The sequence below is a fragment of the Pelophylax lessonae genome (assembly GCF_965119305.1).
Source record: "Pelophylax lessonae genome assembly, chromosome: 2".
Classification (NCBI taxonomy): Eukaryota; Metazoa; Chordata; class Amphibia; order Anura; family Ranidae; genus Pelophylax; species Pelophylax lessonae.
The window spans coordinates 436707290-436721876 of NC_138769.1; the positions used below are offsets into that span (position 1 = coordinate 436707290).

At 44.2% G+C, this 14587-nt stretch overlaps 1 protein-coding gene across 2 annotated transcripts in view; it reads left to right on the forward strand.

Annotated features, from left to right (window-relative positions):
- The window catches only part of DMD (dystrophin), a 3625631-nt gene that overhangs the window by 3541892 nt on the left and 69152 nt on the right, over nt 1-14587 (forward strand). For both annotated transcript variants that reach the window (XM_082246191.1, XM_082246190.1), the window contains one exon: nt 6079-6237. In XM_082246191.1, coding sequence (XP_082102317.1) covers nt 6079-6237 — 159 coding nt within the window. The remainder of the gene's footprint in view (nt 1-6078; nt 6238-14587) is intronic.

Sequence of the window (14587 nt, forward strand, 5' to 3'; positions counted from 1 at the left end):
TGATGGTGGTCCTGCAGTCATTATTGTCAAGAGTGGACATGGTTTTCCAAAAGAGACCTAGTAAAAAGTGCCCTCCACCTTCACCTGTTTCCTCTGCTTCCTTTAGATTCTGAGGCTGATTTGGTTGCCACTGATGCCAGTCACCCCAAGGGGTCAGCGTCCACGCACTTGGAGTGCTCTGACATAGAGGATGATTACTCTTCTACTACATTTGTGCAAGAAAAGGCGCTTTTGGAGGCACTGATTGTATCAGTGCGGGAAACTTTAAATATGGAGGACACCGCTGATGCTGTGCTGGTGCAATTCGGCACCTGCAGACCATCCAAGGTGACTAAGGCATTTCCCCTTTGCTAGGAGGACTCTTTTTAAGGAGTCTTTCTTAAAGAAACTGACAGTGCCACTGGTGGTGGACTCTCTAGGTTAAATAAAGTCATGTTACTACCAGTGGAGGACGCTTCTTCCTTTTAATGACTCTGCAGATAGGCTGGATCACTGGTCTGCCATTTTTTTTACTGTGGCAGGTTCAATCTTGAGGCCAGTGTTTGCCATGACCTTGGTCTCCTAGACCTTGACGGAACGGGCAAAGCTTTTACGCTAGGATTTGAAAGGGGGGGTCAGCATCCTCATGAACTGATGTAGCTTGCGAGCCGTTTGCTACAGGGGGTTACAGTATATTTGTGATGCGGCCCCTTTAGCCTGCAGGGTGTCAGTGACCGCAATGACTTTGCACTGCATGATCTGGCCGAAATGCTGGTCTGCGAGCCAGGTCTCCAAAAAGGTGCGGACATATCTCCCCTTTGTGGGGGACCGCTTGTTCAGAGCGTCCATGGAAGAGATCATAAAAGGTCTCACGGGAGGCAAGAGCACCCTGCTTCCGCCGGTTATGAAAAACCGAGAGTCTCGCCTGAAAACGTAATCCTGTCTTTTCGGCCCATAAGTGGCCCTTTCGTCCCACAGGGTCGCAGGACAAAGGTTCTAAATCCTCCCGTTCCTTCTCAGGAGGTTCCAAGAGAGACCCTGAGTTAGTAAGTCTAAGGCGGGCTCCACTGTCCTCGCGGACAAGCTCTCCTCTGCTTGAAGGGACACCCTCACCTGTACTGGGGGTGGGGAGACGTCTTTGCTCCTTTCTGGACCCGTGAACTTCTTTAGTTCAAGACAAATGGGTCCACGAGTTGATCCGTTCCGGTTACAAGATCGAGTTTCGGTCCTTGCCCCCAGCAAGGTTCTTACCTTCCAACCTGTGCCTGTCCCCAGATCGGCTCCAGGGCCTTCTTGGGGTGGTTCAGGATCTACTGTCACAAGGATTCATTGTACCAGTCCTAGAGTCGGAACGTTTTCAGGGGTTTTCATTCAAACCTATTTACGGTTCCCAGAAAGACGCCGCAGACGCTCTGGTGGCCCCTTGGGACCAGTATCATCGAATTTATGCCTTTCCTCCACTACAAATTCTGCCGAGACTTCTGCGCATAATCGAGGCAGAAGGAATTCCAGTAATTCTGTTGACCCCAGAGTGGCCTCGTTGGGCTTGGTATGCGGGCCTGGTAAGACTGGTTGCCAATGCCCCTTGGCAGCTTCCTCTGAGAAGATCTTTTGTCTCCAAGGGCCTATCTTCCATCCTGCTTTACGGTCACTGGCTTTAATGGCCTGGCTATTAAAAGCCAGGTGTTGAAGGATAGGAGAAAACGGGGACAACCAGAACCAAAGAGGGGGAAGGCCCTAAAGCACCATATAAGAGTAAACGGGGTATAAATTAAAAGTTCCCTAACAAAAAATACTGACGAAAGCTGATTGGTCAGCGAAATGCATTGACGTCACACCACCTGTCTGCTGTGTCTCACCTGAGCTCTCGTCAGCCTGGAGCATGAGAGGTCGAGATTGAATGTCAGCCTTTAATGTCTGAGCTATTTGGAGATGCCATGGACTCTGCAGTTTTTCGGTACTGATCTACCATACATTTGCTGATCCATCCACTATGATTCCTGTGAGGTACCTTCATTTTTAGTGCTTCTCTTTTTGTGTGCATGACCTACGGGCTCTGCATCGACCCCCACCACATCTATTCCTGGAGTGTTCACTTGGCCATTTGATCCAGGGCCAATCCCAGTGTCAGACTCTGTACATGTGCCTGCAATGGTGAATATATCCTTTATTCCAGCCCTGGAGACCCGCACTGAATGGTTCCATCTTCAGTGCTATTAGTGATAACTTTGCATCATTGTATCCTGTGAGTTACAGCTTTCCAGTTTCTGCTAATATTCAGAAGCAGTATAGCTCAAAGTGTGTGGTCGTGACTTTGAAATATTTGCTTTCCAATTTTCTAGACCCGCATTGAGTGGATGCACTGATCTGTGGAGGTTTTCTGTTACTCACTATATTGCACCTATTTACGTGCTGATCTATGACTCCTGCTGCATCAGGTGCTACATGATTGCTACACATTTACTGGCCTCCGAAGTATATACTGGATCACTCTAAAGTGTTTGGGCTGTTCGATGGAAGCAAATCACTGAGAAGCACTCTCTGGCATGCAATTTTCCAAAGGTACCCCGCTGGACGGTATGGACGGTATCAGTCTTCATCATTAATTGACTCTGTTGTCTCCTTTTCAGCTCCATAGCTCATTGGCTTTATCACTTGTGGAGGGATTTAATCTCTCCATGTGGGACATCGTTCTCTTCATTCCATTTAGAGTATCGGTTCCTCGTTGTGCCTCTCAGGAGGAACTGGTTATATGAATACACTGTTTATTGCCTAGTTCACACTTACCCAATTCATTTATTTATTATATGGATATTGGAATTTTTTATGTGATTATGCTAGGCTCCTTTCTGTCTATCACTGGAATTGTTAGAGCCCCCTCTTTTTATGCCCTTTCTCTTTGAGATATGGCTTTGCTGTGCATTTCCTGCTTTGAGGTAATGCTTTACTTCCAGTGTTAGACAGGCTCCATCTTGTTGGCTGGCTTACCACACCCAGACAGTACTGTTCCCATGCCGGATTGGTTGGGACGCGCTATTTTGGTCTGCCTGTGTGTGTGTATCTATCCAGCGGCTATTCATCATCTTTAGCTCAGTGCCTGGATCCTTCACTGGTTTCAATCGATGTCCATCCTTGCATGTGTAAGGGTCCTGACACTGATTGGCTTTGTGTGATAGCCCTGGTTTGACCCATGATTTTGATTATCTTAGTTATCAATTATTCTATATATGCTCTTTTGGTGGTTCACAGCAGTATGTGTGTGGGGTGCATGTGTTCTTGTTTTTAATGACTATATAGTCTGTTTTTTACTGTGATCAAGGGGAAGGTTTGGTTCCTTTTTTTCTTTCACATTGGATTACATTGTATTTCTAATAAATTATTGTCATTTTGATATATTTCTGTGTCGGTATTTTTTGTTAGGGAACTATTTCATTTATACCCCGTTAACTCTTATATGGTGCTTTAGGGCCTTCCCCCTCTTTGGTTCTGGTTGTCCCTGTTTTTTCTATATGCCTTTTACCATTAAGAGTATCACTCATTTGCGCTGTACAATTGACACCGTTGTGAGTGAAGGGGTTTACCAGGACACCTCTATTTACATAATTTCCTAATTCTGTGTCCGTGGTACTGCTATTTGTGCTTGTGGCTTTCCACTTTTTTCTTTTTTTGTTAGTTGAAGGATAGGAGGTTGTCAGATTCAGTGATTCCTACTCTGTTAAAAGCTAGGAAATTTTTTTCTCGTAAGATTTACCTTTGAGTTTGGAAGGCGTACAATACTTGGTGTGAGGCTGGGGGGTTTCCCCCTGTTCCTTTTCAGTATCACGTCTGCTGGAGTTTCTACAAAGAGGTGTAGATCAGCGTTTGGCCTGGGCACCATTAACGGGCAGATTTCAGCCTTGGCAATTTGCTTCCAAAAGCCATTGGCCACAAACTCCTTGAATCACACCTTCGTGCAGGGAGTTCGCCACTTTGCTCCTCTGGTACAGTCCCTGGTGCCCCCGTGGGATCTTAATCTCATACTGTCGGTTATTCCAAAACCGCCTTTTGAGAATATATGTGAAATTCTTCTGCATACCCTGTCACAGAAAGTGGCTTTCTTGGTAGCTATTACCTCTGCATGCAGGTTCTCTGAGCTGGCTGCGTTGTCCTGTTGGTCGCCTTACCGTGTGGTTCACAGGGACAAAGTGGTGCTACGTCCCTGTCCGTCATTCCTTCCTAAGGTCATTTTGAGGTTCCACTTAAAGAAGACCTTGTGTTGCCTTCATTGTTTCCTAAACCAAAACATCCAAAATAAATTGCCTTGCATTCCTTGGATGTGGTCTGGGCCATCAGGGTGTACTTAACGGCGACTATGTCAATTCGCAGTTCGAATTCCTTGTTTGTCCTTACGGATGGATCCCGTAAGGGGCAGGCTGCATCTGCTGCAACTGTTTTCAGATGGATCAGGCAGATGGTAGTGAAGGCCTATTCAATTAAGGGTCAGTTTCCTTCTTTCCCTGTTAGTGCACATTCTACGAGGGAGCTTAGTGCCTCCCAGGCCTTCTGTCATCTGGCGACAGTGGTCCAGGTTTGCAAAGCGGCCACCTGGTCATCTGTACACACATTCATCAAGTTTTACAAGGAGGATATTTTCGCATCTGCAGATGCTGCGTTTGGCCGCAAAGTTTTGCAGGCTGCTGTGGCAGAAACTTCTGCCTCTTAAGGGTGTTTTTTTTTTTTTTCTTTTTTTCTGGTCGGTGAGCTCCAGTTGTTGCTGGTTGAACTCCTGGTTGGCTAAGTTTAGCCCTTTTTGGGAAATGTTTTTTTGCTGTGTTTCCCACCCCTCATGCTTTTGGAACGTTTCATTGGTCAAAGAAGATATGAAGCTGTGTCTGCCAATGAGGGAAAGAGAACTGGATTTTTGTCTTAATGTAAAATTTATTTTCTCTGATGTTCATTGACGGATACAGCACCCACCCCCCTGTGGAGTTGGGTTATGTATTCTTTTGACACTACTTGTTACAAAACGGAGATCCTATAGCAGGAAGTGGGAGCATACCCCCTGGGACTGCCCTATAGGTGTAGTCAAGGTTTGTTAACCCTTTTCCACCTAGTGTCCTACTCCTAAGGAGAGCAGCATAACCCATCGGTCAAAGAAGATATGTAGCTATGTCTGCCAATGAATATCCGAGAAAAATATATTTTTTTTTTTTGCAAAATTTGCTACCAGAAACTTACAAAAAATACATTTTTGAAAAAGTGTTGGTGTTTATTTTGGAGAAGGTTAAAAATCCAGTGATTATTTAATACCACCAAAAGAAAGCTCTGTATAAAAATTAAAAAAAAAGTGTAAAAAATTTACTTGAGTACAGTGTTATTTAAAATGTGACAGTGCTGAAAGCTGAAAAATGGCCTGGACTTGAAGGGGTTAAGTGTCTGGTCTTGAAGTGGGTAATGTGTAATGTTTTTGGTCAAAATCTTGCAATGTAGATTTTTGTTATATCCCATGTTCTGTCACTTTGAAGACCATCAGTTTACACCGCTGAAGTCATTTTTTCCATTTGTTGGCTAATCAAGATCACTTATGATCATTTAGTCCATACTAGCAAATTACTTATAACCAGGTATTTTTTTGCTAATTGTAGGGTTGGACAAAATTGCAACAGATGTTAGCAACAGCAACTTTCATGGAGCTTTTGGGAAAGGCCAAGTATACTTTTAACACAGCCCCGACATGGAGGATAGTATAGTCTATGCTAGGTAGGATGGGGTTTATTTATAAAAATTTCCAAAATGAAAAATAGTATAAATATGTTGTATATGTGCAACATAAAATTTTATATATTCAGACTTGAGACGAGATTTAAAAAAAAAAATTGCTCTACATTTTTGGAATTTAAAATTTTACTCTGATTTTATACTTAACATAAAACAGACCATTCTAAAACTTTATTTTTTCTTAAATTGGGCATATTGCATAGCAAACTTGAGCCATCAGTTGTATAAAATTTAGACTTAAATATTCAAGGTTTTTTTTCCCCAAACTTTGACTGCAATAAATAAAAACTGATCTTAACTGAGGAGAACTGTGTTAATGTATAATTTTTTTGTTTCTTGCAGAGATGATGAGCATTTGCTTATCCAACACTACTGCCAAAGCTTGAACCAGGAGTCTCCTCTAAGCCAGCCCCGAAGTCCTGCTCAGATTTTAATCTCCTTGGAAAGTGAAGAGCGAGGGGAGCTTGAGAGGATTCTCGCTGACTTGGAAGAGGAGAATAGGTTTGTTCAACATGAATATTTAGAAGTCTATATATCTTAGGATATTGTTGCTATAAAAAATTACTTCTCCAGAGAACTATGCTGCTCCACAGATGCCTTTTGTGAATTACTGAGCTCCACCACTGTTAGCATTCCAGTGTCTTACAGTCACAAGTGGTTTAGGTTACACTGGCCATACACATAGAGATATTATTGTACAGCACTAATTATTTTGTTCAAAACAACTAATCCTAATTCTATTTTCTTTTAGTAGTGTACATTTCCTTCTAGCCCTGGGTCTCTTCACCACATAATCTTGTCTGGCTAGTTCCTCCACCCCACTCGCACATGCTCTGGCACCTTATGAGTGTCTGTGCTGGCAGTCAGTCTGGGTGCTATCACTCACCGATGATCTGCTGATTTTACGCTTGGACATAGTCAAGTGGCGACCAAATCTAAACATGTCCCAACCCGTAGTTTCAGACCAAATTTGATTCCTGGCCCCATAGTTTAAGAAACGCTTGGCTAAAAGATAGTGTGTGATTGCATATTGGGAACATAATTAAGAACCAGTCACTTATGGTGTACTACAAGACTGGATACTAGATGGTCTTCTGTTTAATTTGGGTTTTTTAAGGGATATAACTGAGAGGTTTAGTGGGTATGGTGTGCTTTAAGGATGATAGATATCCTGGAGATTACTGTGATATGGAACATGATTTAGCATTGCTGGAAAATTAGTGAAACCAGTGGCTACTGCATCTCAGTATTTCTAAATGTTAATTTATGCACTTGAGAAAAGAGAATCCTCTCATGGAGTATGATATTGCTATAAAGTGTTAGTCAAAGGTGCAGAAGAAAAAAATTAGAGGGTGCTAATTTCAGAAGGTTGCTAAATGATCAAACAGTTTGATTAGGCAGCAATCAAAACAAATAAAATTCTGGGGTGCATCACTAGAGGGATTAGTAGCAGGAGTGAGGAGGTCTTGATTTCACTCCAACTTTAGCTAGATCCAATTTAGAATACGGTTTCTAGTTCTGGAGACCCAAAGAACCAAAATGCATATGACTTTAAAGGCAACAAAGAATATAAGCCACAATTAAAATGTACAGTTAGGTCCATATATACTTGGACACTGGCACATTTCTAGTTTTTCAGGTTTTTACCAAAATATATTCTGGCTAAAGGCTGAAAGTGTGCACACTTAGGTTTAATTTGAGGGTATGTACATTCGAATAGGAGGAAGGGTTTAGGAAATACAGCTCTTAAGAATAGCCATACCCCCTTTTTTAAGGGACCAAAAGTAATTGGACAATTGAAACCAAAGCGGTTTCGTGGCCAGGTGTGGGCTACCTCTTCGTCATTTCTTTATCAATTAAGCAGGTAAAAGATCTGGAGTTGAGTCTAATGGTGGCCATACACTATGCGAAAAATTGGCCGAAATTCGGTCATTTGAACAGTTCGTTCGTTTTTCAGCCAGTTAATGGGCACAGATCGGTAATCGGTTGTAATGGTTTTGAGCCAAAAAAAGGACAAGTTTGGAAATTTTTTGCTGAATGAACGATAAATTGAAAGGTTAATGTGTCTCTCCTCCGAACTGTTTGCACTAGGTATATGTGAAAAAACGCACAAAAAACATATTCATTTATGTCCATTTAACTATTTATCTGTCATTACATGATCGCATGATGGTCTGCTCTCACGGCTGAGTGTTCATTTTTAGAAAATGAGTTTGAACGATTTTTCGTATAGTATATGGCCAGCATAAGTTTGGTATTTGCATTTGGAATCTATTGCTGTGAATCTACATTATGTGTTCAAAGGAGCTGTCCATGCAATTAAAACAGGCCATTGTAAAATGAAACAAATCCATCAAAGAGATAGCAGCAACATTGAGTGGCCAAATCAACAGTTTGGTACATTCTGAGGAAAGAAGAATGCACTGATGAGCTCAGCAACATAAAAAGGCCTGGACATCCATGGAAAACCGTGGTGGATGATCGCAGGATCCTCTACATGGTAAAGCAAAACCATTCACAACATCCAGACAAGTGAAGGACACTCTCCAGGAGGTGGGTGTATCATTGTAAAAGTCTACAATCAAGAGAATACTTCCCAAGAACTACAGAGAGTTCACCACAAGGTGCACCATTCATAAGCCTGAAGAATAGAAAAGCCAGATTAGACTTTGCCAAAAAAAATCTAAAAAAGCCAGACCAGTTCTGGAAAAGCATACTTTGTATGGATAAAATGAAGATTAATTTGTACCAGAATGACGGGAAGAAAAAAGTGTGGAGAAGGCTTGGAACACCTTATGATCCAAAGTACACATCGTCCTCTGTAAAACAGGCAGTGTGATGGCATGGGCATGCATGCCTTCCAGTGGCACTGAGTCATTGATGTTTGTTGATGTTACAGAAGCAGCCTGGATGAATTTTGCAGTGTATAGAGATATACTGTCAGCCCAGATTCAGGCAAAGTCAGCAAAGTTGATTGGACAGCGCTTCACGATACAGATGGACAATGATCCAAAACACACTGCAAAAGCAACCCAGGAGCTTTTGAAGGAAAAGAAATGGAATATTCTCAATGGCCGAGTCAATCACCTGATCTCAACCCAATTGAGCATGCATTTCACTTGCTGAAGGCAAAACTAAAGGCAGAAAGACCCACAAACAAAGAACAACTGAAGACAGCTGCAGTTGGAGCCTGGCAAAGCATCAGAAAGGAGGAAACCCAGTCTCTGGTAATGTCCATGGGTTCGAGACTTCAGGCAGTCATTGCCAGTAAAGGATTCTCAACAAAATATTAATGAACATTTTATTTATGATTATATTTATGTGTCCAATTACATTTGAGCCCCTGAAAATTGGAGGACTGTATAAAAATGGTTGCAATTCCTAAAAGTTGTACTTGAAATTTATGTTCAACATCTTGAATTAAAGTTGAAAGTCTGCACTTAAAATTCATTTGGATTGTTTTGTTTTAATTTTATTTTTGGTGGCATACAGAGCCAAAAGTATGAAAATTGTGCCTGTGTTCAAATATGTAAGGACCGAACTGTATAAAGTTTATTGTACAGCCGTTTAAAACAATAATGTGTGTGGTTTTTAACTGCTGTATAATAAACTTTATACATTTTAATTTTGGTTTATATTCTTTGGTGCTTTAACAATCCTATCCATATTTGTTCTTTGGTTTGTAAAAACTAGGATCTGGCACCCCTCTATATAAGCTATCTGTCTGGCATGATTAAACAGTTCTGGAGACCCAGCTTGAAAAAAAAAGTCAACAAAAATGGTGCAAGGTCTTGATTTTAGAAGAAACTATAGGAAATGTGTAATAGTTTGATTGAACAAGCTAAAAGTGATTGTAAACACTTTTATTTTTTATTTTTAAAGCAGATTATACATACCTGCTCTGTAATGGTATTGCATAGAGCAGCCCTGATCCTTCTCTCCTGAAGTCTACCACAGTCGTTGTCAACTCCTCCTCTCTTGTGCCCCTATGGGAAGTTGTATGCTTTAGGGGCACATGTGCAACTGTACTCTTGAGCTGAGCTGTGCATCCATAGACACGCACACCACGCCTTGGCCATGCCACAGAATTTGACAGCAGCAGGAACTACTGGCTCATTTGTCTACTGGCTCCTGCTGTTGCCTGTGTGTCCTGTGGGACTAGGAAGAGGAGAGAGAAGCCAGAGACTGCACCTGATCAGGAGAGGACTCGGGAGAGGGGCACAACCAATGGTAAAACATGTTTACCTTAATGCAGGGAATGCATAAAGGTTAAAATATTTTACCTTTAGAACCAATTTAAATACTTTACTGGTTTAAATGTTTTAAAGTGCAATATTTTCAGTATTATGCTGTGCTCAATAACATGTGGACATTACCTCAAACAAGGAGGAGAAAAGAATAATGTAAGCATTTTTACCAAAAGAAATTTGGATACTGTAACAAAGTTTCCAGCCGATAAAGTGAGTCAGTGAGCTGTAAGCAAATGTAACCACTTGCGGACCACTGATCACTTTGTTTGTGTCAAAGTGTCAGGTGTCCAATTTGTCCGCCGCAATATCGCAGTCCCACTATGAGTCACTGATCACCGCCATTAAATAAAAATTCCATAAATATATCCCATAGTTTGTAGACGCTATAACTTTTGTGCAAACCAATCAGTATACACTTATTGGGATTTTTTTTTTTTTTTAAACAAATTATGTAGCAGAATATATTTTGGCTTAAATAGATGAAGAAATCAGATTTTTTTTTTTTTTTTTTTTTTACTGGATGTTTTATTGCAGAAATTAAAAAATATATTTTCTCTTTCGTTCACTGACACACAGCTTCAAGTCTTCAGACCATTGGGCTTATGCTCTCGCTCTCTAGGAGTAAGACTAGGCGGAAACCTTTTTGGTTACGCCCCTGAGGCAGTCCCATAGGGTATACCATGGGTGTCCAACCTTTTGGCTTCTCTGGGCCACATTGAGTGTAGAGAAATTTTCTCGGGCCGCTTATTAAATATATTATAGTTAAGGTATATAAGTAATAAAATGCCGCCGTGCCCTTCCCGTGCCGCCGTGCCCCCCGCACTAATTTAACACAAGTAGAGGATGATCAAATGAAATGGAATCAGTATACAGAGGTTTACTCAGTGATTTGAAGTGGTCATGGTGGTAGGAGTCAGAGACATTGCACATGCTCGCCTCCCCCCTCTGAGGCAGCCTCTGCCTACCGTTAGTTGGAAGCTGCTGTGGCCGTGCCCCCGACCTGACTTCCTTCCTCCCCAGCAAAAAAAATTGTCAGGGGGCAGTGGGCCGCATTGCCTGGGATTCCGGGCCGCAAGCGGCCCTCGGGCCACAGGTTGGACATGCCTGGGGTATACCATCACTTCCTGCTGTAGGGTTTCAGTTTTTTCTGCCTGGTCAGGAGTAAGGACCTGGCTCTCTGCTGGGATCTGCGGTCCTGGCTTTTTTTCCTATGTAAATTGAATTTTTTACTTTTTCCTTATTATTTTTGTTCCTGTCTGAACTACAATCAACTGTTCCTGTGAGAACTACAATCAACAGCCGGACTGGGCGAGGCACTGGATATTCTAGATCCTTCTGATCTTCCCAGTCTGGCCTGCGAGCCTGACCCAACTACTAACTCAGCAGTAAGTTAGCCGCCCCATAGCCCCACCAGACCAGGGCTGACCAGCGAGTGAAAAACCTTGCGAGGTCGCATAGTCCTGGTCACGACAACAGTCACGACCAGAGTCGCAGCGTACCTCAGACCGCAGCACCCCCATTCCAAGTTGGTGCGGGCGACTGCTGGGAGTGGCGCATGCCTTGTGACTGTGGTATGGTGAGTAGTGTCCCCCTCCTTTCCTTGGGAATTGTTGGGGTGCTCGAGGGCCCCCTTCTAGGGAATGGTAGGCCCCCCTGTGTCCTTCCTCCCCCTCGTACTTTCTGCTCCTCCACATCCTCAAATTTGGACGCCCTCATCTGTCTCCTGTCCTCCCGACCCCTTTTTGGGGGCATGGCCGTAATTGGGAAGGTGAGCTACATGGTGCTGGTCTGGAAGAGCGGTGGGTGATGCCGCTGTCGGTGCCTGTTAGATGTCCGTACCTGGGTGTCATGGTCGGTCCCCTCCTGGGGTCCTCCATGGTACCACCATTTTTCCGTGGTCTCTGTGATTCCTGGTTCGGCGGCAATGTTTTAGGTTTCACCATAGACTTGCATTGGTGGCCATTTTCCTGTAGTCTGAGACTGTGGGGGCCTCTAGTGTCAGGTCAGCGTTTCCTCTTCCTCTTTCCAGAAGTGTGGCAGATCCTTTTGGCGCTTTCCAGTTCAGGTGGTGAGTCTCTGGGGGTACAATATCCTTCCTTTGCTGATATACAGCGCTGTGGGTGTGCTGCTTCTTGTAGTGCCACAGGGGCGAGGGGCCTCATGTTTTTTTTTCTTTGCTGAGCAGCTTGGTTTTGCTTAACCCTATATGGTCATGGAACCTAGGGAGCTAATTTTACCACCCGATCCACTCCTGGAAGCTGCAGGACCCTCTGGTTCTCAGTCTGCCCTGGCAGCCATGACTGCAGCCCTGCAGTCACTAGTGGCTAAAGTAGATATAGCCCTGAAAAGGAGACCTGGCAAGAAGCGCCCCCATCTTCACCTGTATCCTCTGCTTCTTCAGATTCTGAGATGGATTTGGCTTCCGCGGATGAGAGTCCGCCCACTGGGTCTGCGTCCACGCACGCTGAGTGCTCTAATAGTGAGGCTGAGTCCTTCTCCTCTGCAGCCACGCATTAAAAAGCACTGGTGGAGGCCCTGATTGTATCAATGTGGGAAACTTTAAAGTTGGAGGACTGAGTCGGCGAGGCCGGGGCAATTTGGCACCCGCAAATCTTCCAAGGTGAATAAGGTTTTTCCCTTTCCTGCCTATTTTGACGAGGTTGTCACTAGTCAGTGGGGTTCGCCGAAACGCAGGTGGTATACCAAAGCGTTTTGCTAGAAGATATCCCTTCTCTTCTGAAGAAACTGACGGTTCCACCGTCGGTGGACACTCAGGTTTCCAGGCTGAATAAGACCACACTTTTGCGGTTGGAAGATTCCCCATCTTTTAAGGACCCCGTGGACAAAAGAGCTGAGGCTCTGGTCTGGTACCTTTTTACTGTGGCTGGTTTAATATTAAGTTTGCAATCACCTTGGTATCCTGGACCTTACCGTAATGGGCTAAGGTTTTGCGCCAGGATCTGGAGGGTAGTCAACATCCTTCTGAGCTGGTGGATCAGTTGATCCAAGGGTTACAGTATATTTGTGATGCATCCCTGGATGCGGCCCCTTGCTGGCAGGGTTTCTGTGACGGGTGGTGATCCTTCACTGCATGATCTGGTCATGTGACCAGGCTTCTAAAAAGGTACTGACTGATCTTCCCTTTTGTAGGTGACCATTTGTTCGGTGCCTCTATGGAAGAGATCATTAAGTGCCTTACAGGAGGCAAGAGTACCTTTCTTTCTCAGACTGCTAAGGGCAAGGAACCTCGCCGTAAGCGGGGTCCCTTCTTTTCGGGTCACAAGTGGATCTTTCATCTGGCTGGCTCACAGGAAAAGGGCTCAAGATCCACCCTTAACTTTGTGAAAGGCTCAGAGAAACCCTGGAATGATAAGTCCAAAGCAGGCGCTTCTGGTTCCGCAGACAAGCCTTCCCCAGCCTGAAGGGGTGCTCTCACCCGCGTCTGGGGTGGGGGTACGTCTTCGCTTCTTTCCGGATCTGTGGACCTTGCTCATTCAGGACAAATGGGTCCACAAGCTGGTTCCGTAACAAGATCGAGTTTTGGTCCATGCCTCCAGCAAGGTTCTGTCCTTCCAACTTACACCTGTCTCCAGTGTGGCTACAGGGCCTCTATGGAGCAGTGAAGGACCTGTTAGCACAAGGAGTTATTGTGCCGGTTCCAGAGTCGGAACATTTCCAGGGTTTTTATTCAAATCTATTCACAGTTCCCAGGAAGGAAGGCAAGGTTTGTCCGATCTTGGATTTCGAGGCTCTGAAGCACTCTTTGCAGGTTCAGAAATTTTGGATGGGATCCATCCGCACAGTAGTAGCTTTTCTTTATCAAGGAGATCTGCTGGCTTCTATCGATCTCAAGGACGCTTACCTTCATAATCCTATATATGTCGGGCATCAGCGTTTTCTTTGTTTTGCCGCGGGCAAGCAGCACTTTCAATTTGTGGCGTTACCCCTTTGCTCTAACCTCAGCTCCTTGAGTGTTCACAAAGGTTTTGGCCCCAGTTCTGGCCTTGTTATGGCAGAAGGGGATCATGGTACTGGGTTACCTGGATTATCTGCTTCTGCGTGCAGAATCTTCCTCGGCTCTAGAAGCTGACCTGGAGGTTACGGTGCAAACTCTGCAGGAGTTCGGATGGACACTGAATTTTCAGAAATTGGCTTGGTCTCCGTCCACGAAGCTGGACTACTTGGGTCTGACCCTGGACTCAGTGTCAGCCTGGGTGTTTCTTCCTCAAACAAAACTGCTGAAGCTACAGGAGGCTGTTCGTTCCTGTTGCCCAACCATCGATCATCACTCAGGACTTGCATGCAAGTGCTGAGTCTTATGGTCTCCACCTTTTTGAGGCAGTCTTGTTTTCACATTTCCACACCAGATCTTTGCAAAGGGAGATTCTGATCAGTTGGAACAAGGATCTGCTGTCATTGGATTGTCTGATTTGGTTGCGTTGGGGTTCAAGGGAGTCTCTCCTATGGTAGCTTTGCTCCCCGGCCCTTCGTCTGGGAAAATTCTTTCTTTCCCTGTATTGGACTGTAATCACCATGGATTCCAGTCTGTCCGGATGGGGAGGTATCTTGGGGGTGTGTTCAGCCCAAGGTGTCTGAACACA